We start from the raw sequence: 27,664 nt of genomic DNA, 5'->3' as shown, positions 1-27,664 counted from the left end.
CCGGGGCCGAGCTGCAGTCAGATCCGGGGATGGAGGGAGCCGGAGGAGAGCAGTGAGGAGGCCGAGGAGGCAGGCCCTGCTGCCCTCCTGGAGGCTGGCAGCCTGCTGTGGCAGTGGAGGACCAGGCCGCCCAGAGAGGGACGGGGTCAGGAGGTCGGGCCCGGCCTTAGCAGGCTCAGACAAGGCCCAAGAAGGCAGCCCCAGGCCCTCTGAGTTCAGGGCCCAGGCCTGGTTCGCTTGTCCAAAGGGGGCCTAGGCCAAGCCTCTAGTGGAGACACTGAGTCAGGGCCAGAGCCAGGCCTCAGGCACGGCCTCGACGCTTGTGAGCCAAGTTAGGGGTAGGGAGCAAGGGCCCTTCGGGGTCTCAGAGACTAAGGCGGGTAGGGGGCTTCAGGGCCTCCCAGTCCATAGCCGGATTGGCGAGTTAGACGCTTGTAGATCCAAGGTTGGATTGGGGTGGGGTCTCTGGGTCGTTGGCTTGCAGTGCAAGGATTGGGGGGATTCAAGTGCTTAGAGATCGAAGGCAGGCCTTGGGTAGGGGGAGTCAGACAATTGGAAAGCCTAGGCAGTTATTTGGGGAGGGGTCTTTGCGCTTGGGCGAAGCGCAAAGCTGCATCTGCTTGGCTGGAGGCCTGCGGCCTCGTCCAGGGAGGCTTCTGTGCAGGGTGGGCCGACTAGGCCAGGCTAAGGGGAAGAAAGTGAATCAATCAGGAGCATAAGTGGGCGGGGGGCCCCTGAGAGGGGGGTCACAAAAGGTGAGCCATGGCCACCAGGCGTTTAACCGACGCTTTCTTGTTGTTGCGGAATAATTCCATCCAAAACCGGCAGCTGTTAGCCGAGCAAGTGAGTAGTCACACCACCTCCAGCCCTCTGCATTCACGTAGCATTGCTGCGGTGAGTCTCTCGGCGGCCTCTCCGACACACGCACCGTGTGCACTGCGGCTCTGCCTGTCTGTCTGTCTCTGTCTGTCTCTCTGTTTAAAAAAAGGAGATGAGAATAAGACTAAGAATAATACGGAAATGCAAGGTCCAGGGCATCTGTCGCCCTGGAAGGGGAGAAAACCAGTTTCAGGCCCCTGCTCCACCGCTGCCTCTGCTCTGTCTCTCCACTTCCGCAACCCTCCCCCCTCCCGCCCCCCCCCCCGTCCCCCCCGCCGTCACTGCACGACCGGCCGCCTCCAATTTACATATGTTTTAACACTAAGATTTGGAAGCGTTGAGCCTTACCGAAGCCTTTGTGTTTTGTTTTGTTCTAAGTCCCCCTCCCTCCCTCCCTCCCCCCCACCTCTTACCAGCCTCACTTTGGTCCTGATGGCCGGGTTGCAGGATCGAAGACCCAAATCCTTGCAAATGAAAGATTCCCTCCCCCAAACGAGGAAGGAGTTGTTGTTGTTGTTGTTCCGCCCGTTTTCTTTTAATGGCCTCGCAGCCCTCTGTGTGGCCGTGTTCCCTATGAATAATTGCTTCACTGTTTTTTCCTGGGGGCTCGTGTTTGTGAGACTGGAAGGTGCTAGGTTCTTCGTTTTCCATTTCCCAGACAGGAAATTAAGCTTTTCCCTCCATTCGAACTTTTTAGAAAAACATGATGTGTATGTGAAAAATAACCCCCAAAATAGCCCATGTTTTTGATTTAATTAACCTGGACCTTTCTTTAGCTCAGCAGTAGAATCTTTTATAGGGAGGGCCTGGAAAGATTACTGATGTTTTGTTTGTTTTTGATGAGGGCTACTTTCCCTTTCTGAACCTCAGTTTCCTGCTCTGTTAAATAAGGGGATGGTTCTGGATGATCTTTACAAGACAATGATGACTAGCTCTGTAATATGTTAAATTGAAAAGTGAAGTTATGAAACTCGTTTGTGGTGGGGGGCTACTTGCTGTAGACAGGCTAGGTTTGAATAGAAGCAGCATTAGAGGATGAGGGAATCCAGTCATCCCCAAACCAGACTCTTGGAGATTATGCGTGACATATATGGCTTTGGGCGCCTCACACTTATTTCACCTCTTAAGGGCTATATTGCCTTTACTTTTTTTTGTTATGACTTTACCTAAATGCTTCAGAAAAATTATGGCATGTGTGTTGATTATTGACAGATCATCTACAAAGACCGTTTTTCCTTTTTGTGAATCACAAGTGGAAAATGTCTTTGGCCATATTGTTCCTATAGAAAAGCTATTTTAAGCCGTGTGAGCAGTTTTAGGAATAAAAATCACATAAACTCAGGTCAAAAAGCATAGAAAACAGGAACGGAGTGTGTTTAGGTTTTTATTTACTTAAGAATTTGAAGGTTTTTTGCGTTTGTAAACTGAAAGAGATGGTATTATATTGAAATAACTGTAAAGTGGAAACGGGCTAATTCCCGGTTAAACAGCGCTAATTTTGAAAAGAATGTTCTGAAATAAACCAAGAATTAGAGATCAGAAATTGAATAACTAATATTCCTCAATGGAACTTCAGTTTTGTTAAATAAGATGTAAAAATTGCGTGTTCCTTAAATGGCTCAGTTTTAAGCTACCTCCTGGGGGAAAAAAAACAGAACTAAAACTCCCATTAATGTTTATAAGGTATCAGTTTTAATTGGAAAACATACTGTTTGCTTTAAAATTTTTAATCGTGTAAGGTTCAGAACACCCTGAACTATTGGGTAACGAGATTTATTGTTATCATTATTATTATTATTATTAAGAATTAAGTCAGGCAGTTTAAAAACCTGGTGTCTGAGACAGGCAGCTTTTTAAAAGTGCATCTCTAAGTCAAACTGATTTTTAAAATGATTTTCTAAGTTAGTTAAAAAAATATGCAAGCTAAGTCAAATAATTAAAAATGGATAGCTAAAGTGTACAATTTGGAAAAACAGATATGTCAGAAAATGTACAGATATATTTAGCTCAGACAGTTTCTTGAAAACATTTCTAAATCAAACTAAAAATACATGTCTAAGTCAGAACATTAAAAAATATTTTCTGTATGTTATACCATTTAAAATCTTACGTACTTAAATTGGCCTGACTAAAATCTTTCTCGGATCATTATAAGAAATCAGATCATTTAAAATATCCTTGTAGTCAATTCAGACTATCTAAAAAATAGATTTTGCAATTAAACAAAAATGGTTTGCCTAAGTCAGAATTTAAAAAAGAAAATACACCTTTATATATTTTAATTGTGTGCATTAAAAAATGTGGCACGTCATAAATTTCTGAAGTGTTTAGGGGTGAAGTATTATATCTTCAGTTTGCTTACAGTTGTTTCTACAGAAACTATTTCTACACACACACACACAATCAAATATGGAAAGATGTTAACGTGACTAAGTAAAGGGTACAATTTTTTCAACTTCTGGAAGTTGGAAAAGTGTTATGAACATTTTGGGGAAAAACCCATGTCTAACACAATTTTTAAAAACATTATTGAATAACATGCAGTGTTTTTCACTGCATATCTGGCTCATAGAAATTTTAAAACCTTATTTCTAACTTGTAAATTTCAAAACCATGTAGCAAATCAAACTGTAGCTGTCAATATGGACTGGGTTTTAGGTGATATAAAGAAATTATTAAACTAATTATAATTAATTAAGCTTGTTAATTTTATTGGAGAGGCCTACTGAAATGTTTAGTAGTGAAATGTCAAAATATCTCTTATTTCATATACTTAACCCCCCCTAAAAGGGAACAAAATAAGGCAAAGTGTTTCTAATTGTTAAGTGTCCTAAGGAATATGTGGGGGTTATTTAACATTTTATACACTTTTTGGTATGTTTGAAAAATTATGAATAAAAACTTAGATATATAGCTGTCATGTTAAAAACATGAGTAAAACAATTAAAAGGAGACAATTTGTAAATATTTATCTAAAATTCAGGTAATTAAAAAGGAAGTAAGTAAACTCTAGAGTTTATTAAAAAATCATAACCTGAATTTCTAGTTCCTAGTTAGAAGAGAAAGCTGTAGAAGTTGATTTAGGTGTGTGTATTTGTTATCTCATACCCAACTAAAATAAATCACGTCTAAAGTAATAGGTTTTGGTTTTTTTTTTTTTTTTTTTAGTTTAAACCAGAATTTTCACATCCTTATTTAAGGAAAAAGCTGTGGAATTTGATTGTAAAGTGGGGTGTGTGTGTGTGTGTGTGTGTGTGTGTGTGTGTATGTCACATGCCTGAAAACAAAGCACACCTAAAGCCAAATCATTCAAAAAATTTAAACCTGCATTTTTTGCATCTTAAGTTTCAGGAAAAAACTAGAAGTTGGTTGGTGGTGATGGTGAGCTTATTGTATGTACCTATACATTCCTACTAAAACAGGTTTGTGCAGCATTCAGGCAAATATGTCACAGCTGAGCAGGAATTTAAGGAGGACGTGCCATGACAAAACAAACAAAAAGTCCCAAGGGCCAGAAGGGACCTGAAGGTCATTTGGCCCAACATCCTCATCTGTGATAACCCCGATGCCTGCCTTCCTTGACCACGTTCTGTGATGCCATAGGAAATTCCAGCAGCCGGTCACTCCACCTCCTGTACTACAAAAAAGTCCTTGCCTGTGTTAACCCTGACTATGTCTGTATCTTGCATCCTGTGGTCCTACCTCTGGTTCTGGTCTCAGGGTCTCTGACACAGGAAGCTTCTTCCTTCTTCTGCTTGATAACCCGGCAGCCTTCGTGTTCCCTGAGCTTTCTCTAGCTCAGCAGTCCAGCTCAGACAGCATGGTTAAGTTTCTTGGTTATGAATGAAGTCTAGTTTTTCTGTATTCTTCTTAAAGTTCAGCACCCAGAACTGAGCAGAATTCTGCTTAACTGTGTTCTTGGTTATGTTGATATTAGTGAAACTAATTGTTAAAAACAGACTGGAATTTGATTTTTAGACTGTCATCAAAATGCAGGTGTTGGTATTTCTCATTCATTCTGCTCTGGCCTCACTGTTTGGTGCCCCATGACAGATATGCCTTAGGGCAGCGTAAAATAAAGGAAAGAGCATTGGACCCTAGTCTGGGAATTTAGGGCTAGGTCTCACTCTGCGACTGACTCAGTGTGTCTTTAGGCAAGCTTTTAATCTCTTCCAACATCTTTTGCCTCATCTGTAAATAGAGTTGGGTGATTTCTAGTGGCCCTGTGGATTCAACAGTGCTTTCTCAAGTTTTGTTTTAATACATTGTTTCTTCTGAGCAAGGCACACAGCCTTAGCTTTAATCTGAAAAGGAAAAACCCATAGTTAACAACATTGCTGTGCCTGTTAGTCCAATGTTAAACAGCAAAAATCCTTAGAAATAGCCCCAATATGCAAAAGTAACTTTCACATTACATCAGCCCAGTGTAGGTTTTAACGCAGCTCCTCATTCAAACAGTTACAGGCAACTTGACATTGAGAAGCTGAAATGAATTTACAAAGTTAAATAATCATTCTAAAAAAATGTAAGTCTTACATGAATGAATGAAAGTTGACGTTGAGTTGCTGTTCTGATCTGATGAGGTGCTGTTGACTTGTGTGATTTCCTTTGATCTCGGGGAATGGATCTAACACAGGGTGGGAACCGCTTTGTTAGTGTTGACTGCCTCATCTATTCTCTGCTTGCAGATAACACAATCCATAAAGGGAAGCTAGAGTTAATTGGTCTTAGATTCGTTTGGAACTCGCACATTATTTTTAATAAAACATGTTGTGCTTTAGGAAAGGAAAACTAAGGTTTAGCTGTGATTATAAGAAGGCTGAGGTGCTTCCTCAGTCTTGACTATTACATTAGGTAAGATTTATTGAGAGCTTCCTGTGTGCCTGGCACTGCTCTAAGCCCGTTCCCTGTGCCACCTTATTTCATCCTCACAGCACTCTATGAAATAGGTGCTGTTGTTCTTCTCATGATACAGATAGAGGAACTGAGGTTTAGAGGATTTAGGAAACCTGCCCAGTGTCGCCCACTGCGTGAGCCAGGGAGCTGGGTGGGAACTCAGGCCAACCTGGCTCCAGAGCCCTGTGCTCACGTCCTGGGCCACACGGGTGCTGGCTGCCTTTCCAGGGCTTGTGCTGCAGGTCCTGGAACGTGGAAGGACTCACTGTGTAAAAGATTGTTTTCTTGCAGTAGGGTAGCATCTTTCTTTATCTTACGTTACAGCTATACATAGTGAATTTTAACTTGCATATTGAAAGTTCTAAGTTTTAGTCCAGGCTGAGTCTGTTGGAAAATTAGTTCTCTGTCTTTAGAATCCAAGTATGAAATCATTGTATATTTCTCTTTAGATCTATGTGCTTTTCTGTTTCTAAAGATTCCATTTGAGCAGTGAGGCTTACTCGAGAATAAGGGTACTTTGTTGGATAAAAGTGAAGCAAACTTTTATTTTGGCAGTAACGGAAATAAAGTAAATATCACTATAGCATAGACCTGTATTTCCAACTCATTTTGCTCAACTTTTCCAGACTTCCTGAGTAAACACAGATGGGTTTCCACTTCTTTTTCAGTTTTATGTAGAAAGTTCTTTAGACTATAAATTCCACATGTTACTTGGAGTTTTCAGTATTTGCTTGATTGTATGCCATTGGCAGGTCAAAAACCTAGATTTAGACATTATTAAGATTTAGAAGGTGATGATGTGTAGTAACGTGTTTTCATTTGGCTATATTTTGGTTTTTCCTGATGGTAATTCTAAATGTTTTAATTTGGGTCTTGATAAAATTTTCTGGTAATTTGGTGGCAGGCGGAGTTGTGAAAACCTTCTGTTTTTAAGTAGCAAAATGGGAGAGGGCTCTCTTCGAAAAGAGGACCTTCTGAATTTAATTCCCGATGTGTGGTAGTGGCTGCCTATCACTAATAATTCCCCAAATTGTTAATAAAATTAGAGAAGCTGGAAGAGAGGGTGGAAGGAGGCCTGAGCACCTGGGTCTGTCTCCATCTCAGCCTTTAACAAGCTCTGTGCCTTTGGGGAAATGGGTTCATACATTCTGGAGCTTGGTGTTCTTATTGTAAAAAAAAGAGTTGTATCTAGCCCGTGATTCTGATTTCACCTCTTAACAACTAATAATTGTAGAAACTAAGAGATTGGGGTGTGTGCTTGGTTAATAATCCAAGAGGACAGGCTCACGTGCAGCAGAGATCTTAACCCTGGTGTGCATTACCACTGTTCAAAGATCAGATGCCAAGGAGCCACTGCAGAACGGGCTGATGGGCAGATTGAGACACTGAAGTCAGGGATTTGCCTTGTGTCTTGTTTTAATAAAAAAATACTCCGGTGCTTTCCTGCTAAAAATGTTAAGCTTTTAAAAAATAGAACTATTTTCTTTTTTAAAGTAAAAGGTAATTAAATCAGATTTCCATTTGACACTATCTTCTCTGTATCTTCTAGTACTACTATTATAGCAGGATGTGTATAGAAATATAGTTTTTTGCTCTCATCTCAAATTGTAGAAGGAATGGAGAGGATTCAGCTTTCTATAATGTCAGCTAATTGAATGTCTTCATGGAGGAATGTTTTTGATTACATTTTTATTGCTGTCATTGTTTAATAATATTTTGGCCCTGATAGACCAGTTTCATTTGCACTATTAATTTTTCAATGAGGAAGTTATGTTTTTTATTTTCTGTATTTACTGCTGAGCATAAAAAAATCAACGTAGTTGATTATTGAAATTCACCAATTATTTCAGTGATCAATGCTGTAAAAAAAAAAAAAAAAAAAAAAGACCTAGCTGTTTAGATTATCTATCATTAGTAAATGTTCAGAAGCTAGAGTTCCACGTTGATCTAGAAGAGACCCTTTAGTTTTAAATTGAAACTTAATCCTCTGGCTGCCGGTGCTTCTTCCTTCCTACTCCCCTTTTTAAAATCTCTCCTTACCTTTTGTTTTGTTTTGTTTTGTTTACGTGCTTTTATAATCGCTTTAGAAATAACTAGTGCTTTCTAGACTAATAATAATATATGCCAAGCAAATGGGAAGAGTTTTTTTTCTTTACCACCTGTGTCTCTCTCCGGGGGAGACTGGTTTCTCGGCTTGCTTGTGAGCACGGGTGAAGCCGTGTCTGCAGGATTGAATTTGTAGAGACTTTACATATGTGGTCACTCACATATTACCTGAATATAGCCATAGACAATTTTTGTGGGTTGTTCATTTTCTAATTATGCTGCATTTGCAGGGCTGATTTACATTTAAAATTTACATTTATTTGACATGGTAAAATTACATTTTAGCTTTGGCTCTCTTATTTAATCTTCCTAAGGGAAATTTAGAATATTGGGTGTGATATTTGATATTTATGAAACAGATTAGCATTATATTTTAGTGAAACTAAAGCAAATGTGTTTTATTTGTTTCTATTGTATTTTAATTTTTACAACTGTTTATTATTTGTTTCCTGTCTCATTTACCAAAACAACAATCACAGTAAATAAAAATAAAAAAAACATATATTGGTGTAGCTTTTTTTAAAAAAAGGAAGAATCAGAAGCGGGAGATTTTTTTAAATGCCTTGGTTAGTGGATGTTTATTTTTAGTTAACTTTAGAGTTGCTTAAAATCTCAGTGTTTTCTCAACTGACCATACTTTGTCTGTCTGTCCCCATCCTTCTTTCTTTTTGCTATCTCTAACTGGATGGGACTGATGGGAACAACATATCTCTTCAGGAGCTGGATGAGGTATTGTGTTTTGAATATTTTTGTATGTTAGTTTATAAAACTATGCCTCTTATTCTGAAGTTGTTGGTCATATGTAAAATGCTAATAGAGCTTACACATATTGTAGCATGTGTTTTGAATACTTATAATTATCGTGCTTAACAATCTAATATTTAGGATTTATTTCATATATTGTCACACCAGGTGAACTGATGATTTAGAGAAGGGTTTAGCAACATTATTTACTACTCTTGGGAAAGTGTCTCAACTTTGGAAGCAGTAAAGGTTGAACATTTTCTTGAACTTAAAATAAGCCAGATTGTTTTTAGCATTATGTGCGTAACTCTCTTGATTTCTGAGAAATATGTGGTGAGGTTGCTCAGGTGGAATGTAGAAGGACATGGTGTCTGGCGACAGCCCTCAGGAAGTAGGACTTTGAGCCACTGGACCTGTTGAGGGGGTCTTTGCAGTCCCTGTGTTTGGGATGAAGCGAGTGACCTTCCATTTATGCAGACCAAGCTAATCATCATGTGGTCTCCTTTCTGCCTCCTTCCTAGCAGCACACTTTTGGCCTTTTCATTACCTATTAGCAGTTTGCCCAGAAGATGGAGAGAGGACACATTCATAGCACTTTTTCGAGTAGCACTAATAAAGGGTTGAGGAAAAGGAGAGTAAACTGTGATTCACTCTTTTTATGTGTTTCTATTATCTGTTTCAGTGATGAAGGGGTAAAAATATTTTTCCCGAGGGTAGACCTTTTAAAAAGAATAAGTGGGAGAGTGTTTTTTGTTTCTGTTTGTTTTAATTATAAGTATGAACAGTGAGGTAGGATTAGGATCACTGTCTTCAAAACTAAAGGGGGTTCCTAACTAGTAGATTAAGATCTACCTGTAAGTTCTCAAAACCTTGACTAGTTGATAATAACAAGACGGGGAAGACCCTAAACATCCTTCATTGAGAACTGGTTAAATCAGTTATGTAGCATCTCTAATTCTCTGTAGCTGTTTAACAGTGCAGTCCATCCCTGAAGGCGGCAGTACAGCCAGCTCCCAGACACACAGCTCAGTGACGGAGCCTGATGCAAAATAGCGTGGACGGCGTGATTCCCATCCTTTTTTTTATTTTTTAAGAAAAATAACTCACATTTATGCTTGTATACTTAAAAAATTTCTAGAAAGAGACACAAGAAACTGTTAACAGTGGATACCTTCCAGGAAAAGTCTGGAATGGAAGACAAACTTCCTTTCTTTTGCAAACCCTTTTCTTAGGTTGGATATATATTTTTAAACCATGTGCATGTATTACTTTTGTCATTAGAAAACAATTAGTATTTAGAAGCAAACCCTGAGCCGGTAGCTCATTGAGCCAGGTGCCATGGCCAGGCCTGACTCAGGAAGCTCCTTTGCCAGCACCCAGCCTGGGCCCTGGGCCCTGGGCCCTGAAGAGATGAGAAGTCACTTCAGCTCACACACAACAAAGTTAAGGATCTCTGGGGTACAGCAGACATGGGTGGATTTGCTGACCAGACTCTAGAAGTGATAAGGCTTGGGGGCTTAGAGAGCAGGCCTTTTAGAATAGATGTTACCCCTTACTGAACAGTTTGGAAATATGGCACTGTGGCCCCAAAAAGGAAGTGTATGATGAGGGAAAAATAACAAACAATGGAACAACGTAGGTTGAAGAAGCATTTGAATACGTTTCACACAAGGGGCACGTCAGCAGTCATGTTTACTTAGGGTTCTGCCTTCTGAACCGATTTGCAGTCTCTCCTACTTCCTCTTCAGGCAGCAAGTTCCAGAAACTGGACACTCAGTGTGGGAACTAGCAGGCCCTTTTGCTTTTCTTCTTCTTAGTTTCTGGATGTTTAAAGAGGGTTTCCACTTTCCGTTACCAGAGGCCCTGAGTAGAGAACCACTTTCTTCACCACACACACCTCACGTCTGTTAGAAGACCCTGAACTCAGAGTCCAGGCTTTCCCTTCTGGGTTCGCCTGGCCACCTCATCCTCCTGAGCAGTTCACATGCCCCCTCTTGTCTTGTGTCCAGAACCATTGTATCTTTTATGAAGGGTAGCTTCCAGAATTGTACGTGACATGTATTTTATTTACTTCATTCATTCACTCCATGGGTTTGTTGTTGACTCATTCAGCTAATTATAATTGTATGTTTATTACTGCTAAGTGTCAGGGGCTGAGCTGGGAGCTGGGGATGTATGGGGAATGGTATCCAGAGCCTTGCTTCGCCAAGGTTGCAGTCGGGCTTCGAGTCCTTGTCTTCTGGGAATAGTACAAGTGACCCCCAGCTCCTGGCATGGGTTGGTTGGAACCCACCTCTTTGTAGGTGAGGCCTGAGCAAACTCTTGACTGCATTGTCTGGGCCTCCCAGAATAAAGCCATCTGGTAGCTTCCTGCAGTCTGTCCATATCAGTTCGTCGTTCTACTCAAACCAGCTCTGAGATCCGCACCCTGGGGAGACCACTCTTCATTTTTCTCTAGAAATACTAAGTAAGGTGTCCATGCGGAGGAAGCGCACCCACTGTTCCTTCTCTTACCCTGAGAGGTGTCTGGCGCTGCCCTTTGTTCCCTGTGGTAGTCTACTTCCCTCCTATGACAGAGTTGTCTCCCAAGTTGTTGGGTTTTTAAAATTCATAAAAGGAAGTATTAAAAAATTACAAGATGTAAATGTCAGGATCCCAAACCTTATAGCCTGGGCAGGGCGGGTGATAGAGTGGTGACATGGAGGGCCACAGGCTGAGGGTAGCTCTGAGAAAGTGTGGGAACCCAGCTGGGCCTCAGGGTCCATATATGTAAAACAGGAAGCAATCCCCTCTGAAAGTTTGTCATTGGGACTGAAAAGATCAAACCAGTGGGAGTGCAGCACCAACAGAATACAGGTCATTATTGCTCCCTACTTATTTTTTGAAGGGTGTATATAAAAGGAAAATCAGTGAGCTAGCAATATGCATATCTAGGTGGTGTGATTCTCAGATTTTTTTATTTCTATATTTTTTGCACACTTGGAAAAGTGCCTATTTTGAACATTTATTGTTTCATAATCAGAAAAAGTAAACACTTTTAAAACTATCACAGATTTTTAAAAAACTGCAGTGCTGACATCCCCTGATTCTCCTTTATCTACATGCTTATTCACTCCTTCAAAGAACCCTGAGGTTTCTTAAGCCTGATTGTCTGTTAGCGAAGTCCTCGAGCCTTCTGAGCCCTGTGAGTTATGCTTGTGGTCTGACTGCATCATATGTGCTCCTAGGTTGTCTCACGTGGAAGTGAGAACGCCAGGCTGTAATTTGCAGCATCCTTTCTAGATTTTTCACACGTTCATTGCCACAGACAATCCAGCATTGTCAGTATTGGTTCTTATTAACAATGCATTATGGCTGAACTTAGTTTATATTTTTTAGGTGGGGGGGACGTGTGTCTGACTTGACTAATCTCTACAGAGGCTTTGCTGTTTCCTTAATCTTACAGTACACTAAATCAGCCTTCTCGTAAAGGCAGGGTTTTGTAAGAGTAGGAAGGCTGTATATTTGGAACAGTGAGATTTATAGGAGTTTGTGTGTGTGTGTTCCTTCCATAGATCAAGAACTTGTCCCTTCTGTCTGGTACTCTTTAAAGGGACAAGTGTCAACGTCTTAAGTGGATCAAGGGCAAAAGATAACTTTAGTGAGACTAGCAAGAAGCCGTTTGAGTGTGCTGTTTTGAGCATCCATTGGAATTTTCCTGCATTGATGACATTGAGTTAGATGGCCCTGAGTTAGGTTAGTGCACCCCCATAGTTCTTGGAGGACAGAGCTACAAATCAGAGAGACCAGAATTCTTAAATTCTTAATTCTCATAAGTACAATTTTTATAAATTTTTTTATTTAAAAAATATGAAAAGATTTTTTTTACTTCAGAAGCACAAGTTCATATATGAAAAGCTTTAATGACAGACATCATATATTCGGAGGGGGGACTAAGTTGAAATTCAGCAAGAATAAGTGAAGAGAATTAAATATCTGGCAGTTTTTTAAGGTCTGTATTGACTGGGATGGTAGCTTGAAAACATGTATCCTGGATCTTAGAAAAAGAAGAAAACGTTTTCAGATGGGCAGTGAGTTTTCAGAAGGTGAAAGGGTGATTGTTTTGCACTTAAAATGTATTTTTTTATGTTTATATTTGTTCCCATTTCAAATAATTGACATTTATCTTCAATTTTCTTCTCTTCCCAAAACAATCTTTTAACAAGATAGTACATACTGTGATGCATATTACAAATCCATATTGAAAATAAGTGACACATTTCTTCTGAGTAGGACTGAATTTCTTTATCATGATGAGCTATTCCTATAGACTGTATCATAAAGGGGACAAATTATTCCCTATTTAAAGTTTAGAGTCTCAAGAATCTCTTGCTGGCAAAATCCTGATACAGTGTATGGGAAAGCTAGGGCCAGCTAGATGGGCTGGCATCTGTCCCCTTCATGTGGGGATCTCCTAATAAGCAAGCTTCCTTAGGACACTTAAAGAGAGTGTGTTTGCCCCAGTTTTGATTTACTTGCATTTTGGGGGGAACACATCTATTGTGTAAAATCAAATACTGCTTGGAAGAGTTGAATCCACTTCAACTGACCTTCTTACATGATTTATAATTTCTTATTTGTTTCAGAGAAATTGATAATAATTACTATGCAGATAAATTTAGATAAATACCCCCTTCTCTCTGTCTTTTTTTAGTTCAATGTATATTTGTAACCAGTAGAAACAGTACAAAATAAGATCATCAGTTTAAAAACTATAAATAAAACAAATTATTACTCTATTGAAATATGATATAATAATAAAATACAGTGCATTAGATAATAAGCTGGCGTAGTGGAAATTCTATGAGTCATGAAGAGGTACCTTAGCAATTTTAGGTTTTGTTTTGCATAAACAGCTGGAGGCTTAAGTTCAGGTTCTGCCTCAGTCTGGCAACAACTCTGTCCAGCACCTGCTGTATAGCTGGGGTGCTGGGAGCTGGACACGTGGTTTGTCCCTTCTGCCTTGGTCAGTGCACCCTCCACAAAGTTGCATACTCCTTGGTGACTATGGAGCAGCAGTTCTGAGGAGTAAACAGCTCTGCCCCTCCTTGTCTGTGCCTGCTCTGTGTAGGATGAGGTCCGCACCTCCCGCACAGATGGTCCCCAAGAGAGGCTGCTTTTTATTGACGCTATATGCTTACTCCGAGCCTTTCCTGTAGTCCCTAGTGCAGTTGGTGGGGAATGGTTTGGGAGGACTGTGTTTTGTGGTGGTGTTTTAATCTGAAGGCTTGTTTTCTTAGCAAATTACAGTTATATTTCATGGGCCTGCCAAAGTGATTGACAGCTTGTGGAATGGATGGGGCTTCAGGAGTCAGCAGTCAGCCGACCCAGGTTTTAATCTGTTACTTAATAGCTTTGTGACCTTGGGCAAGCTACTTAACTTTTCAGAGTTTCAATTTCCTCATTTATGGATTGGAATAATAGTTCCTAGCTCACCTAGTTTTTGTGAGGATTAAAATAGTACAAAGAATGTAAAATTCCTGTTAGTGAACTCTTAAAAACAAACAAGGTGGCGGTGGTTGAGAATCACCACTTCATGGCCTCATAGCCCTACACGGTGCAGGTTGGATGACACACCGTTTGCTTAAGACCTGAAATGACGCTGTGGGCCTGCAGGGTCCACTCGGCGGCTGACGCCATGGACTTAATCACGGCTCACAGATGCTCGGAAGCAGTTATGAGGATTCTGGTCCCTTCGGTGTGGTCATTGCGCAAGGTGCACTCTCTGAATACACAGAATGCCCAGGCAGTTGGGGGCAGAACCACTAGGGGCTCAAGGAGAGGGAGATGCAAGATACTGATTTGCTTTTAGCAGTTTTGCTATAAACTCTCTGTTCAGGATTTAGGGCTTATTACTTGAAGAATTCTTTTATTCTAGGTTTTTCCTCATGTGAGTTTTTTTTTCTCCTTCATCTGTGGATTTTTAAATTTCTTGTTCCTTAATTGTTAGAAAAGCAAACAAGTGTTTGCTAAATGAATGAAAAAAATAAATTTAAATAAATGCAGGGAGGGGGGGAAGAAAAGCAATATAAATTCTTCACCCAATTCTGCAGTGTGATTTAGAAAATTTACGAAGTATCACCTATAAAAGACTTTTATGTGCTGTTTTCCATTGCTTTTGGATCCTCATTTGGATCTTTTGAAACTAGCATTTTTAAATTCTGAGCTCAGAGGGCACCTCAAGATCAGTTCAGCCCATTCACTGTGTCCAGGCAAGAGAAGCGCTTAACCAAGCCAAACCCATGATTTCCGTCCCATTGTTAAAAGCTTTCTAAGGCAGTGTGTTATATAGGTAAAATAAACAAGAACTGTCAATATCATTTCAAAATAAGTGAAAGTGTTGCCTGTGGGCATTTAACTGAAGAAGGGAAACGACAGTGTAAAATTGCATTGAAATTTTAAGGAGTGCTTTTGCCAAATGGTGGATAATTTGTTAACCGTTTTAGGCAGTTCTTTTACACATTTAACACATGTTAATTATCTTGTGACTAAGATAACTGGATCAGCCCTACTTCTAAAATAAGCTAAATGTATGTGAGTAAACCTTGCTACTATTTACAGTCCTACATTCTTTTTAACTGGTGTCTGATCATAGTAATTGCTGAGGTTTATGCCATTCTATCGTAGTACTAGTACTAAGAAGTCTATCTTTTAAGGATCTTCTGTTTACTTTTTCATTACATTTCCATAGCCAAATCAAGTCAAATTCATGTTCACAAGTTATGTCCAAGGAAATTAAAAACTGGTGCATGAAAAGATAGGAAAACAATTCCAAATCCTAGCAGTATCAAAAGCAAGTTTATAATACAGGCAAGTGCATTTACTCCTACATTTCTGTATCTTCTTAGAGAGTGACATTTAAAAGAGAGTAAGAGTGTGCTTATCTAAATTGAATTTGAATAATTTTTTTAACGTCCCTTTATTTCCCTGTAGCTTGCTGACGACCGTATGGCTCTGGTGTCAGGCATTAGCTTAGATCCAGAAGCAGCAATTGGCGTGACAAAACGGTCACCTCCGAAATGGGTGGATGGAGTGGATGAAGTAAGTTGAATGTTAGTTTCACACTATCTTATTTCTTTAAGTAATTATGACATTAACATATTTTAAGATATCTGCCATTATATCTGATTTTGCTACGCTTAAATGCATGTGCCCAGAAATACTTTAGGTTTATTCAATTTACACACCACAAGAAAGGGGTGTGTGTGTGTGTGTGTGTGTGTTAGTGATTTTGGCTTTAGTAGTAACTTCCTGAATTATAGAAAGAAATGGAAGAACTATATATAACAAGGAGGAATGGTATTTGAATTTCTGGTAATTTGAATTAAAAGTTGCTCGTACATCAGCGAGCCTACAAGTTGGCTAAAGACTGAACTGTGTACTCTGAGTGCACTAATTATCTCAGAGGCAGACAGATACCTGGCAGGCGTCAGCGGAGTTTTAGTGATTTCATTTGTTTAGATACAATACGATGTTGGCCGGATTAAACAGAAGATGAAGGAATTAGCCAGCCTTCATGACCAGCATTTGAACAGACCAACCCTGGATGACAGCAGTGAGCAGGAGCACGCCATTGAAATAACTACCCAAGAGATCACTCAGGTGAGGATGGAAGTGGATCCCCAGGTGGGAACTGGCATTTCCCTGCCTTCTCACGACCCTCTCAAAAGCCGGAACGTGGTACAACTCTAAATCAGATTACAAATCAGTTTTCTAGAGTTTCACTTCCCAACCTGAGGTTCACAAAGGGACTCGAGGCCCTGAGCTCCTCCAGTTATCCGCAGATGTGCACAATGTCTTGGAGGAGTGGGGCTGTTTTTCAGTTGTTGGTAGATACTACTGTGGATTGGTTTACAAATTAAATTTCAGAGCGTTACTGAGTTTAACAATTTGATTTTGAAATGTGTAACTTCTATTGTATACTGGTGCTTAAAATTTTTTAATGGTAAAAATGGTCCCCCTAATTGAAAAGACTGAGAGCTATTTCCCTGGACTGAGTATATTAGTTTCCTAGAGAAACTTAACATCCTAGAAAAATTTCTCGTAAAATGTTAAATTTGAGTAATTTTTCGATAATGTGACTGGTGTTTAAACTTTAGTGATGACGTTTTTTATTTGTTTAGATCTCCTGGGTGCTAATGATCCGAGGCGGAGTGTGGTGCTGTGGGAAAGGCTCTGGGGTGTTGGGATGTTTGAATCCTGGCTCTTAGCAATGTAACAGCAGCATGGTTCTCATTTAATCCTTCTGGTTCTGGTGTTCTTGTCTGTAAAATGGGAATGATGATAATAATAATAACACCTGCCTCCTAGAGTGGTAGAAGGGATTAAACGAGAAGAAGGCAGTAATAGAGTGATGCATGGTAAGGCAGCCTAATGACCTGTGTGCAGTGCCCGGCACACAGCACACACATGTACCACATTTGTTCACTTGAGGTTCAGTCTGTGTGTGTGTAAGTTAAGCCTCAGATGACTTTATCTGTTCACCTCTCTCCATGCTGGCCTATATGAGCAGAGCATTTTATCTATGTCTCCCTCAGACTTGAGTGTAGAGACGTTAGCACTTCAGGGCTCTCTCTGGGCTTGCTGTGAACTGAGAGCTTGTTCTCCCAGCTCTTCCACAGATGCCAGCGTGCAGTGCAGGCTCTGCCCAGCCGGGCCCGCCGGGCCTGCTCCGAGCAGGAAGAGCGGCTCCTTCGCAACGTGGTGGCCTCCCTGGCACAGGCTCTGCAGGAGCTGTCCACCAGCTTCCGGCACGCACAGTCAGGCTACCTTAAACGTGAGTGTTGCCCGGGCGATTTAAGGGATTTTGAGTGAGAAAAGTTCCAGCTAGAACCACGAAGCTACTTTTTGTTTTCATCCTTCTTTTTTGCTAATCGTTCTCCATTTTGTACTGTACCTTTCGCTGTTAGCTTTTGAGCACATGCACACCTACAACAAAAGGAAGCCCCCATGTAAAACTGCCCGCATTGAGGCTGAGGACCGGGTATCAAAATAGTTCCCATCCAAGGAAACGAGACTTATACTGTGTTAAGCTTAAAGAATTTGAAAATCAGTCCAGCACATTTAAAAACCTGTAGCTTTCTAGACGTTGAGATGTGGGAAGCTGCTGATGAGTGGGTAAAAAAACAGTCATAATCACGTTCTTAATCACAAAGCTCCGCATCTGTGTAACAACTGAGGGCCTTGAGGGTGCCTGGGAGCCCATCCCGGGAGCAGGGTGACGCTTTCCCCGCTGGCACCAGCGAGTCCGCAGCCCCCCTTTTCTCCCCGAGTGGTGCCGCCCAGGCTTCAGCTGCAGCCTCGTTCTGATTCTCCTGTAAACTGTCTCTTCCTTATCGCCAGCGTAATCAATGATACCCTCGTACTCCAAAAAACGAGTTCTCCCTTCCCCTGACAACTGGCATATTTGTATTTTAATTTTATTACTTCTAAAATTTGATTAGGGCCATTTGGAATTCTTCCTAGAGATGCTTCTGGAGAGAAATATTTATTTTTTAAATGTTTTGTAACAGCAGTTAGATTAAATATTTCTGCTTCACTCAGAGATTCTCAGATTGTTGTGTTGTTTTGTTATTCACTTGGCATCAAGTGAATTGTCCACATTTACAGTGTGATATTTGTCTTGAATAACCCCAAATGCTTGCATATTGTTGTGTGTTTATAATCCTTTACTCTCCCCCCACCTCTGGTGGAGATAGGCGTCCTTTAAAGCTGCTAAGAATATCTCCATTTTGACTGTTGAGTTTTACTCTAGATTTTCCCTTTTTAATGGTGGAACAGTAACCAGGATGTATTCGAGTAAAGTGAATTCCTATCTATGATAGGCGTGAAGAATCGAGAGGAAAGATCTCAGCATTTTTTTGATACATCAGTACCACTAATGGATGATGGAGACGATAATACTCTTTATGATCGGGTACGTGAAGGGGCTGCACAATTGACTGGTGTACCTTTGCCCTCTGCTCTGTTTCCCTGTCTTCATATACTTCTAACTTCTGTGCGGTGCAGATGGATCAGCGCTGCTTGACTTGTGCATTCATCAAGTCGTTTTTGCAGCAGGTGGAAGGACAGTCATGGGGGCCATGCTGTTTCTTCCTTCCCAAAGGCTGCTGGGAGACCCTGTGATCTGCCTTCTAGCACCTTCGGGAAAGCAATCTGCACACCCCGTTCTTGGGAGGAACCCAGAGGAGCTCAGGGTTGTCCCCACTGCTTTTGCTGTTCAGCCTTGCTTGGCTGCAAACGTGGGGTGCTCTCTGTGCCCCTTGCTTTGGCCAATAGTGCTTTAGATCCCACTTGTTTGAGGAATTTGAATCTTTCCTGCTAGGGAAAAATAAGTGCTTATATGTTGTTTAGAGGCTTTATAGAAATATTTTCAGAATTCATTTTCTTTGAATTATATCTAAAATGGTACACCATAGCTTTCTTGAGGGGGAATGAAATGTAACATACAAATTCTGTATTTTTTTGTTTTGCTAGGGTTTTACAGGTGACCAGTTAGTGCTGGTGGAGCAGAATACACTGATGGTGGAGGAGAGGGAGCGGGAGATCCGCCAGATTGTACAGTCTATTTCTGACCTAAATGAAATCTTTAGGGACTTAGGAGCAATGATTGTAGAACAGGTATGTGAGTTTGCCACCCTCCTCAGTGATTTTCCTGCCATGATATCTGGTCCTTCTCCAAACTTCTTTGATTCTGCACTCTTGTCAGGAAAAAAATTTGAACCTACTCCCTCAACGTGTGTATGTGTGTGTGTGTGTGTATGTGCACACATAGATATATAAATATGTATGTGTGTATGTACAAATTATATACATCTACTAACTGTCGTTCCCTATAAAAATACTAATAAGCCTTTTCTTTAGATAAAAAATAAATGTCAATAGAAGTTCTCATATTCTCTGCCTGTACCCTAAGGGTGCTCACGAGAGCACCCTACTTTGGAGGTCTGGTTGGTTCTGCCCATGCTCAGCAGTGATTCTGGTGCTAGATAAGGTTTCCCTTCTAATTTGGGCAGGTTATTGTGTAATGGCAATGGGAACCACCAGCTTTCAAGTAGAATTAAATTGTTTGTTCACTGTTACAATCTGATTAGGGTATTTTATTATCTTGCCAGCAGGGGTTTGGGTCCTGATCCCCCTGAAACTAGCTGCAGAATGGAGTGTTGAGGCTATGGAAGATCTAGTTACATTAATTACTCCCACAGTTCCCAAGGAACTGTTCTTGCTACCTCTTCTAATACAGCGTGTTTCCGTTAAGAGCCCTGTTCTTCCATATAGCCCAGTGTTCTCTTTTTTCTATTTGAACCAAGAGATTAAACAATTAAAAACAAAATTCTCCGTGAGGCAAACGTGTAATTTTCATGGTGGATTGAAGCTTACCGTCATCGCTCTCACCCATGGAGACCTGTGTTGATGTTTGTAGACAGGATAGTCAATTTCCAGGACTAACCGTAGCCGGGTCTAGCTTAACTGGCGTGCTCTGCTTATTGGAATCCAAGTATTTAAGCAGCAAATGGGCACAGAAGCTAGCCCTTCACCACTCAGAGCCTATTTCCACTGAACTGTATATTTTTTAAAGCCCCAGTAAGTCTGAATATGGCGTATCCTATAGTGGCTAAATCCAAAGAAGAAACCTCAGTTTGTCAGTATTTCTCCTGAACTAGACTTTATTGCAACTAACACAGCACTCTGCCACTGAGTGCCTAATACTGCTTGATGGTGGATTCCAGAGCTTTCAGTGTGTACCTTTACAACACAGTTAAGTAAAACACATAATCCTGTGGATAATGATGTCTGCAATTTGCATGTCTCATTTTTGAAGTTCCATTTTCCCAGTTGCGGTTGTTGATCATCTGTAACTGTCATTTATTACTCAGGGTACAGTCCTTGATAGAATTGACTATAATGTTGAACAGTCCTGTATCAAAACTGAAGATGGCTTGAAACAGCTTCACAAGGTAATATATCTTTCAATAGTTGAGAATTTGAGGAACTATTATCAAATATCAAGAATTCATAAGAGGATTCTCTTCTATCATAACTGTCTTCAGCACTCTTGTCTATGTCGCCTCTCAATACAGTAGTGTAAAAATGTACAATATTGTTTTATTCAAAACTGACCATGTGGGTTGTTTCCATTTTCCTGCAGTTGATGGTTCCAGGTGCATGTCACACTTAGATTTGAAATTGCTGAGAACTTCCTTCTGTGACAGTAAATTCTAAAGGAATTGGGGTTTTCTTACTTTTAGAAAATATTTCATTCTTTGAGTCTTCTTGTTTTAGGAAATCAGTTGAATGGGCATTTGCTAAAATATGTGTTGAACATTCTGTCTGTTGCTGCTGACTCAGGCCTCTCGTTGTGACACATTTCTGATGAATTGCTGGTGGAGAATCATTCTGGAGGAGATGAGAATCTAATTTTCCCTTTTAATTACCACATATTTGTGTATCTGTGTACTACCTTGAGAAAAGAGTGGTTTGTTGAAGTGAGAGTATTAGCTCTCTTATTCTTTGCTAATAAGGTTGCTGTTTCAGGAATATTTTTCATGATATTTGTTAAAAATTAATGGAAAGCATCTTAGAAATCTTGTAATCAGTTACGAGAAACATATACATATGCTGCTGAATGGCTCTTGTATATAATTGGGTGCACATTTTCTTTAAAAGGAATATAATACTTCAGAAATAAAAAAAAAAATGTGTCCGTTTCCTGTATCTTTGAGACCCAGTGGTATTTCTAGCCATATAATGAGCATTTTTCTGACTCACTAATGTACTACTCTATCATTTTTCTGAAACGAGTCACTTCCTGTAGCAGAGATGGCCCATCTAATAGTAGTCTCGGGTTTACAGCAGTGAGGGCCTGCACAGGGCTGGCGAGAAGCCCTTCACTTTCCCGTCCACGTGTGGGGTGGGAGTGAGACTCCAGCACATAATAAGAGAGAAAAGGTTTGCCTTGTACATACAGAGCGCTGTTTAAGCATTAAGATTCATTTGGTTGCCAAGCCTTGTATATTAAAAGAGTGAAAACCAACTTTAGTTTCTCACTCTATAATACCCGGGTTTTGATATGCTGTTGAATTATGCATTGGTTTTGAAGTTTCTTAAATAAAAACTAGTAAAACATGTTTTGTAATATAACACAGATAAAGGGAAAAGTTTTCTCAGCGGGAGTGTACAAATCTAGTGGGAACTAAAAATTTTGTTTTGGGTTCTACTTTATAAATAATTTTGAGAGGTTTTAAAGTATATCATTTAGTGTTGGCTTCCCTGGTGTCTGGCTTACTTATTAGAAAAGTAAGCGTGCTCCGTCTTCTCTCTCAAGTCACACTACTGTCGGTAGCACGGCTGGCCATTTCCTTGGCAGGCAGCTCATCTAAGGATGTCTGAGCCTTGGGAGTTGCTTCACAGAGGCCACACTCTCAAGATGGGTTAACTTGTCTGTCCTGATGTTTACTCCTGGTTGATGAGTGGCTCCTGGTGGATGGTGGGTAGGCTCACTTGGGAAACAAAACTACCAGTAGGAAGGTTGGTAGGGAACATGGAAGTAGAACAAAAGAGATTGGATATTCTTAGCAGGTATTTCCATCAAGCTGTCTCCTTGTCTTTCACCGTGGAATAGCACTGTCCAGAAAAGGACAGGCTGTGCTCTCCCTTGGTGTGGTTAGAGCCACCCTCACAACTCTCTTCACTCTCTCTGGGTCGCATTTCTGCGACAGGCGTGGTGTAACTCAGGACACTGCCCCTGGGCTTCCAGGCTGAAGTTTGCCAGTGAAGAGTGTGGAAGGTATCGAGCTTTTAGAAGCTCCTCTTGGTTGTTCATCAGAAGCACAGGGAGAACTTACCTTGGGCGGATTCTTTCTGCACATGACACCTGTGGGGTGCACTTTCCCATTTTTATTTCAGAGGATGAATTTTTTCCTGTTTGCAAGTTCAGGGGAGGTAGAAAACAAGCTTCTTTGGGGCCATCAGTTCAGTTCGATACATCTGACTGTGGTGACTTTAGCCAGTTGTTTGATTTCATAGCGAAAGGAGGTGTGTGTTCATCCCAGGAACTGTGTCCAGAAACGGGAGGCTTTCATTGCAGGCGGGGGTCCTGACAGTCAGTGGAGTTGGAGGTGAGGAGAAGAGGCCCATCTGGACCCGAAAGCAGCGTCTGTGACTGCTGCAGCCTCGTCTCATGGGGGATCCCAAACACGCACCTGAGTGAACCCAGGATAAGTGGGCAGCTCGGGATCATGGAATGCTTCCACTCGTGTTGATGGCTTCGCCTGAATTGATGGAAGGGATTATAACGTAGCCTGTAGCAGAGATGTCATTTATGCAGAGGGAGCCGGAAGCCTGGAACTGGAAGCGAGTGAGGCTTGGTGTTTGGATTTTGGGAAATTGACCACCTCTTTCCCTCCTCTTTCTGCAGGCAGAGCAGTATCAAAAGAAGAATCGGAAGATGCTTGTGATTTTAGTATTATTTGTCATCATCATTGTCCTCACTGTTGTCCTCGTCAGCGTGAAGTCTCACTGAGCGGCGTTGGGTCTGTGTGTGTGGCATGCGTGGATTCCCGGTGTGAGGGGCGTGGCCGAGCTCCGTGGGCTGCCTGCAGAGGTACAGCCCCATGCATCCACCTTGGGGCAGCGAGCGTTTCCATGGACTCCTCGTCACACTCGTGCTCGAGCAAGGGGATGGGCTTCTGTTGTTCCTTCACTGTCAAGAGTCTAAGGACCTCTGATACTGCTGCAGAATAGAGATTGAGTTCTGTCATTAGTTATATATTTTTTTTAGAAAGAGAAAATGAGTTGAACGTTTACAGGCACTCCACAAGCTGTTCAATATTATATGTGTATATGCTATTTTTTTAGCAGTCATGTCTGAGCAGCATGTTAAAAAAACTTTTGGAAAAATTTTTTTTAAACCATCTGGTTTTTAAGAAATTTGGTACCAAAAATTTATGAGTAGAGGCAAAAATGCCTCTTCATCTTTCTTTATATATTTTCCAGTTGAAAACAAACTAAGCAGTCCTTTAAGAATTTATAATCCATTCCCCATTAACTTAATTTAGCTTTTCCATCACTGTTAATGATCAGAGTAACAAAGTGTGAAAAATAAGAAACCATCATTGATGTTAATTAACACATTTAGATGGGCCAGTTAAAACAGCTTCATAAGTTTAAATTAATGGTAAATGGAGTATTCCTCATCTAAAATGTGTGCACTGCATTTTCTACTCTCAACCAAAAGGGTTATAGAGCAAAGCCACCTAAATTTAAAAGTTCGTGATTTGAACTAACCTCACATTAAACGGAAACTTACCAGTGTCATAAGAGTCACCAGAATCAGCCAGTGTGTCCCTGTGCGCGTCCCCAGCCATCCTTGCTCAGTTCGTTCTTTATGTACTAACTACATAATGACCTGTTCAAACCAGCACCATTTAATGAACTGTGAATTTACACAGAGGCCATTCTAAATGGGTCACCCCATTTAGAACTAGTGGATCTCAAATTATTAACCAAACATCACTCCATTTCAAAGTAAAATATTCCACCAGTGGTTTGATTTATTGGCTCTTCCATTGCCGCTTAACATGCCCAGAAAGTTGGCATATTCCTGCAGATTGTGAAAATCTTGACTAGGAAATCCCTCGTTTGTGTGAGCGTGAATCAGATCGCCAAAGTAGGACTTTGTCGTTTACTTGCTATTATCAATATGGTGCTCGAATATATTCCTGGAACTGTAGAATAATGTGGAAAGTGATGATAACTTTGAAAATTGAAGTTGTTCATGTTTTAATTGGTCTTGAGACACGAGTATAGTTTTAATGATCTTTGTATAATTTTCAATGGCTTTTCCGTTGTTTTTACCTCTCTTAAAAAATTTAAGAGCATGACCTCATTAAATATGCTACATTTTATTTGGACCAGTCACATAAAATGTCTCTCGAGAACTGACTTTGAAGTTGTTTCCAGAAATTTAAACTCAAGTCCAGAGATTCACGTTATCCAAACAGATCATGGGCTTAATACCCAAACCCTTGCCCCAGCCTTCCCTTCCCGGGTTGTTTACGACATCAGGCAGCCACTGGTATTCGCATTACTGATGTGGCTATCCAGTGATCTCAAAGTGTCCCTGGCATTTGAGGAAATAGCATGGTATTCCCTAACAAACAATTATTTCTTAGGAAAAAAGGTCAGGGAGTAAGAATCCAGCACCTTGATCACCCCTGAAACGTGGAGCTCTTACAGGTCTCGAGAGCAGCTGTAGGCATCCTTTAGTCCCAGCAGATGTTAAGCCAGTGCTGGAGTAGAGATGTTCTGTTAGACCAGCTGCTCCTAGGAGTGGGGCTGTTCAGATCTGGGGGCTTCCCTCCTGGGCAGTCTACGATGGTAACGCTGGATTATTATTAAAGCTTTTAGATGCTGAATCTTACCAACCCTTGAAGGAAAGTGACCCGTTAAGGATCACCATTTATGTATATTTATTTTCAGTGAATAGGGTGATTAGGGTTGGTTTTTGTTCCCTCAACCCATTTGGGTAAAATAATGGATCTGATTAGAAATGGTTTTAATGATCTCGTGTGGGGAGGGGGACCATCCCATTCTGACTGAAACCAGTGCAGTGCCAGACAAAGCCCCAGCTGTCCGCTGTCATAACTGTGTCCCGAGGTGGGTAGCAGCCCCAGAGCCTGTGTGCTCACTTTTGGGCTCCTCAAAACACTGTACTTTTCTGTTGAGCCTTTACTTGGGGAAAGATCAGCAGCATTGGGGGAAGTCAGAGAAAGTTTGTAATCGTGTCTTGGTACCTCGGGGTAATTCTTTCCCTCTGAAGGAGATGGGCTCCTTTTCCTGCCGACAGCCGTTGTGGGAAGGCTGTGCCGTCTGTCTGTGTTGGACTCTGGCAGTAAGGATCGCCCCGTCCAGCCTCTGCCCTCGCCTGGGATGTGCCCTGAGAAGAAGACCAGCAGGGAATGCTCCTGCTGGGCACCCTGGTGCAGCCTCTGGGCACCTGCCCCCTTTAATGTGTCCTGGGATGGGTGGCTCCGTTGGCCGGGGCCAGAGAGAAGCGTAAATGTTTACTGTCAGGTCTCCAAAGCTCCTGATCTTTCCCGAGATTGTAACTGAAATCTACTGTCTCTTGTTTTATTTTGGGGGTGTGGGGGTTCAGGCTTCGCCAGGGGCGTGAAGCAGTGTATGTCTCTAATTTAACAGATTTACTGCTTTCTCTGCTAATTGAGAGAGCATTATTTATTTGTTTTGACACAAGTGCTTTCAGTGTTTTATTCTAGCTAATGGCTTCTTAAAGGTAATAAAACCCTTCCAACCTAATTGGTCAAATAAGCCTTTTTTTCTTGTGTGCTTAAATAAAGCAATTAGTGAAGCACTTCTATCCAAAATGACTTTTTTTGTCCTTTTTTAAAACTAATTTACTGTTACTGGAAACTTTTTGTACAATAAAGCAATCACGCAGATTAAAGAACATCCTGCAATCCTAGTATTAATTTTAACGATGGGGTTCATGGTTTCTTCAAATGCATCTGTGTTACACGAGGACCCATTCTGTGATCATTTGGGCCAATGACTTTATTTTTGCCTGAGGCCTTTGCCTCAGTGTCTGAAAGTCCATCTGTCTAATGGACGCTTTCAAAGGGACCAATCTGTTTGCTATCCAATATACAGAAGGAGAAATTGCCTATAAGGCAGATAATTATTTTTCTTATGAAAATGTATGCTTTATATACGTACCAAGAAACTTTTGGAGATCTTCAAATAAAATTGTAGTATGTGTACCTTGTTGAGAAGTAATTCTTACATACAGGCTCCAGGAGACTTGAATTTCTAAATGACTTTGAATGTTGCCTATCCTGTTACATTGCAAACTTCAGAGAGAGTTTGCCAGTTGAGCTCAAAGGCAGGACTGTATTTCCTCTCAAATGTGTCTGTGTCCCAGCTCCTCCTCAAAGGCTGGGATGGTTCTTTGTCACGAAGCGTTAACTTTGACCTGTGTATACCTGGTGGGAGATGTCACCAAGGCAATTGGGAGTATGTCTTTTTTTAGTTAAACAGCAGAGTCTGTACATACATAGGAGCTGTCTTTATAAGTAGTCACCAAAAAAAAAAAACGTAGCTTGCCAAAAGCTAGGCATTTAGTCCTGTGATGCTGCTGTTGCTTTTGGCAATTAATTACCTCCAGAGCCTGTTGATGAACCACACAAAAGAAGCAACTCTTATTTGCTCTCACCTAATTTTTTAACTAGAAATTACATCCCCCCCACTGACTCACCAGCCATTGGCTCTGTCCAAGAATCAAATGCTCTCTCAAAAGAGAGACATTTACCATAGGCTTCGAGAACATTCTGACTAGTGATAATAACATTGAAGAAGTCCTCCATCCTGGTGCAGACTGCTGTAAAAGTGGCAACACGTGTGAATGTGTAGGCTCTGCAGGGTGTGTGAGCTTCTTGAGTGGTAACCTCATGGGTTATGTCCCGACTGAGTTTTTGGTGGCTCACTCCTGAAATGATGCTACAAGTGTGTGCAGATATAATCGGAAACATTGGGTGTTGAGCAGAGAGCTGCGAAGGCTCAGGTCCTGGCCCTCAGGTGTGACTTACCTGGAGGCATGGAAGTATGGACAGTCGGGTGGCTCTTTTTGAATGCCCACATTGACGGTAGGAGAACAGGCTGGATGTAGATTTACCCTGCTAAATTTCATGAACCTCCTTTAAGAACTCTGATCATAAACCAAAATTTGAGCAACTTAGAATTCTTCCCGGTCTGTCTGTTATAGTTGTATAGCCACAGCAAAATGACTTACCTAGCCTAGTATGATCTGTATCTAAATTTAATAAGATAGCATGTTGTTCTACATGTGGGCTTCATTTTGATCATTAGGATCCCTTATTCTAGTCAAGATGTGTAGGGTACTGTATGGAGAGACCTGGCTAATGTCTTCACAGAGGGGGCTTTCGTTAGTTGGGTGTAGGGAGGGTAGAACAACACTTCAGTAGTG

The 27,664-nt window shown here is 41.0% G+C and overlaps 1 protein-coding gene across 3 annotated transcripts; it reads left to right on the top strand.

Annotated features, from left to right (window-relative positions):
* On the top strand, nt 1–26,441 carry STX16 (syntaxin 16). 3 transcript variants are annotated; one of them, XM_004430235.3, is made up of 8 exons: nt 1–894; nt 15,598–15,705; nt 16,126–16,266; nt 17,275–17,440; nt 18,489–18,580; nt 19,141–19,284; nt 20,541–20,621; nt 23,081–26,441. In XM_004430235.3, the coding sequence occupies exons 1-8, from the start codon at nt 763–765 to the stop codon at nt 23,183–23,185; spliced, it is 969 nt and encodes a 322-aa protein (XP_004430292.1). In that variant the 5' UTR covers nt 1–762; the 3' UTR covers nt 23,186–26,441. The 3 variants fall into 3 exon arrangements, with proteins under 3 accessions (XP_004430292.1, XP_004430294.1, XP_087301197.1); XM_004430237.3 differs by having other exon boundaries at nt 3–843; XM_087445071.1 differs by lacking the exon at nt 1–894 and adding an exon at nt 8,472–8,610.
* The last annotated feature ends 1,223 nt before the right edge of the window (nt 26,442–27,664 follow it).

The sequence above is a fragment of the Ceratotherium simum genome, chromosome 21 (genome assembly GCF_057802395.1).
Source record: "Ceratotherium simum simum isolate JZ-2026a chromosome 21, ASM5780239v1, whole genome shotgun sequence".
NCBI classification, from domain to species: Eukaryota; Metazoa; Chordata; class Mammalia; order Perissodactyla; family Rhinocerotidae; genus Ceratotherium; species Ceratotherium simum.
This window is presented reverse-complemented; position numbering and strand designations above follow the sequence as displayed.

What these genes read in the sequence shown, in the direction of transcription:
- STX16 (XM_004430235.3), top strand. Translation starts at nt 763, where the DNA reads ATGGCCACCAGGCGTTTAACCGACGCTTTCTTGTTGTTGCGGAATAAT. An exon ending in ATAATACTCTTTATGATCGG is followed by an intron (nt 18,581 to 19,140) that starts GTACGTGAAGGG and finishes TTGTTTTGCTAG; the next exon opens with GGTTTTACAGGTGACCAGTT. An exon ending in GCTTGAAACAGCTTCACAAG is followed by an intron (nt 20,622 to 23,080) that starts GTAATATATCTT and finishes CTCTTTCTGCAG; the next exon opens with GCAGAGCAGTATCAAAAGAA.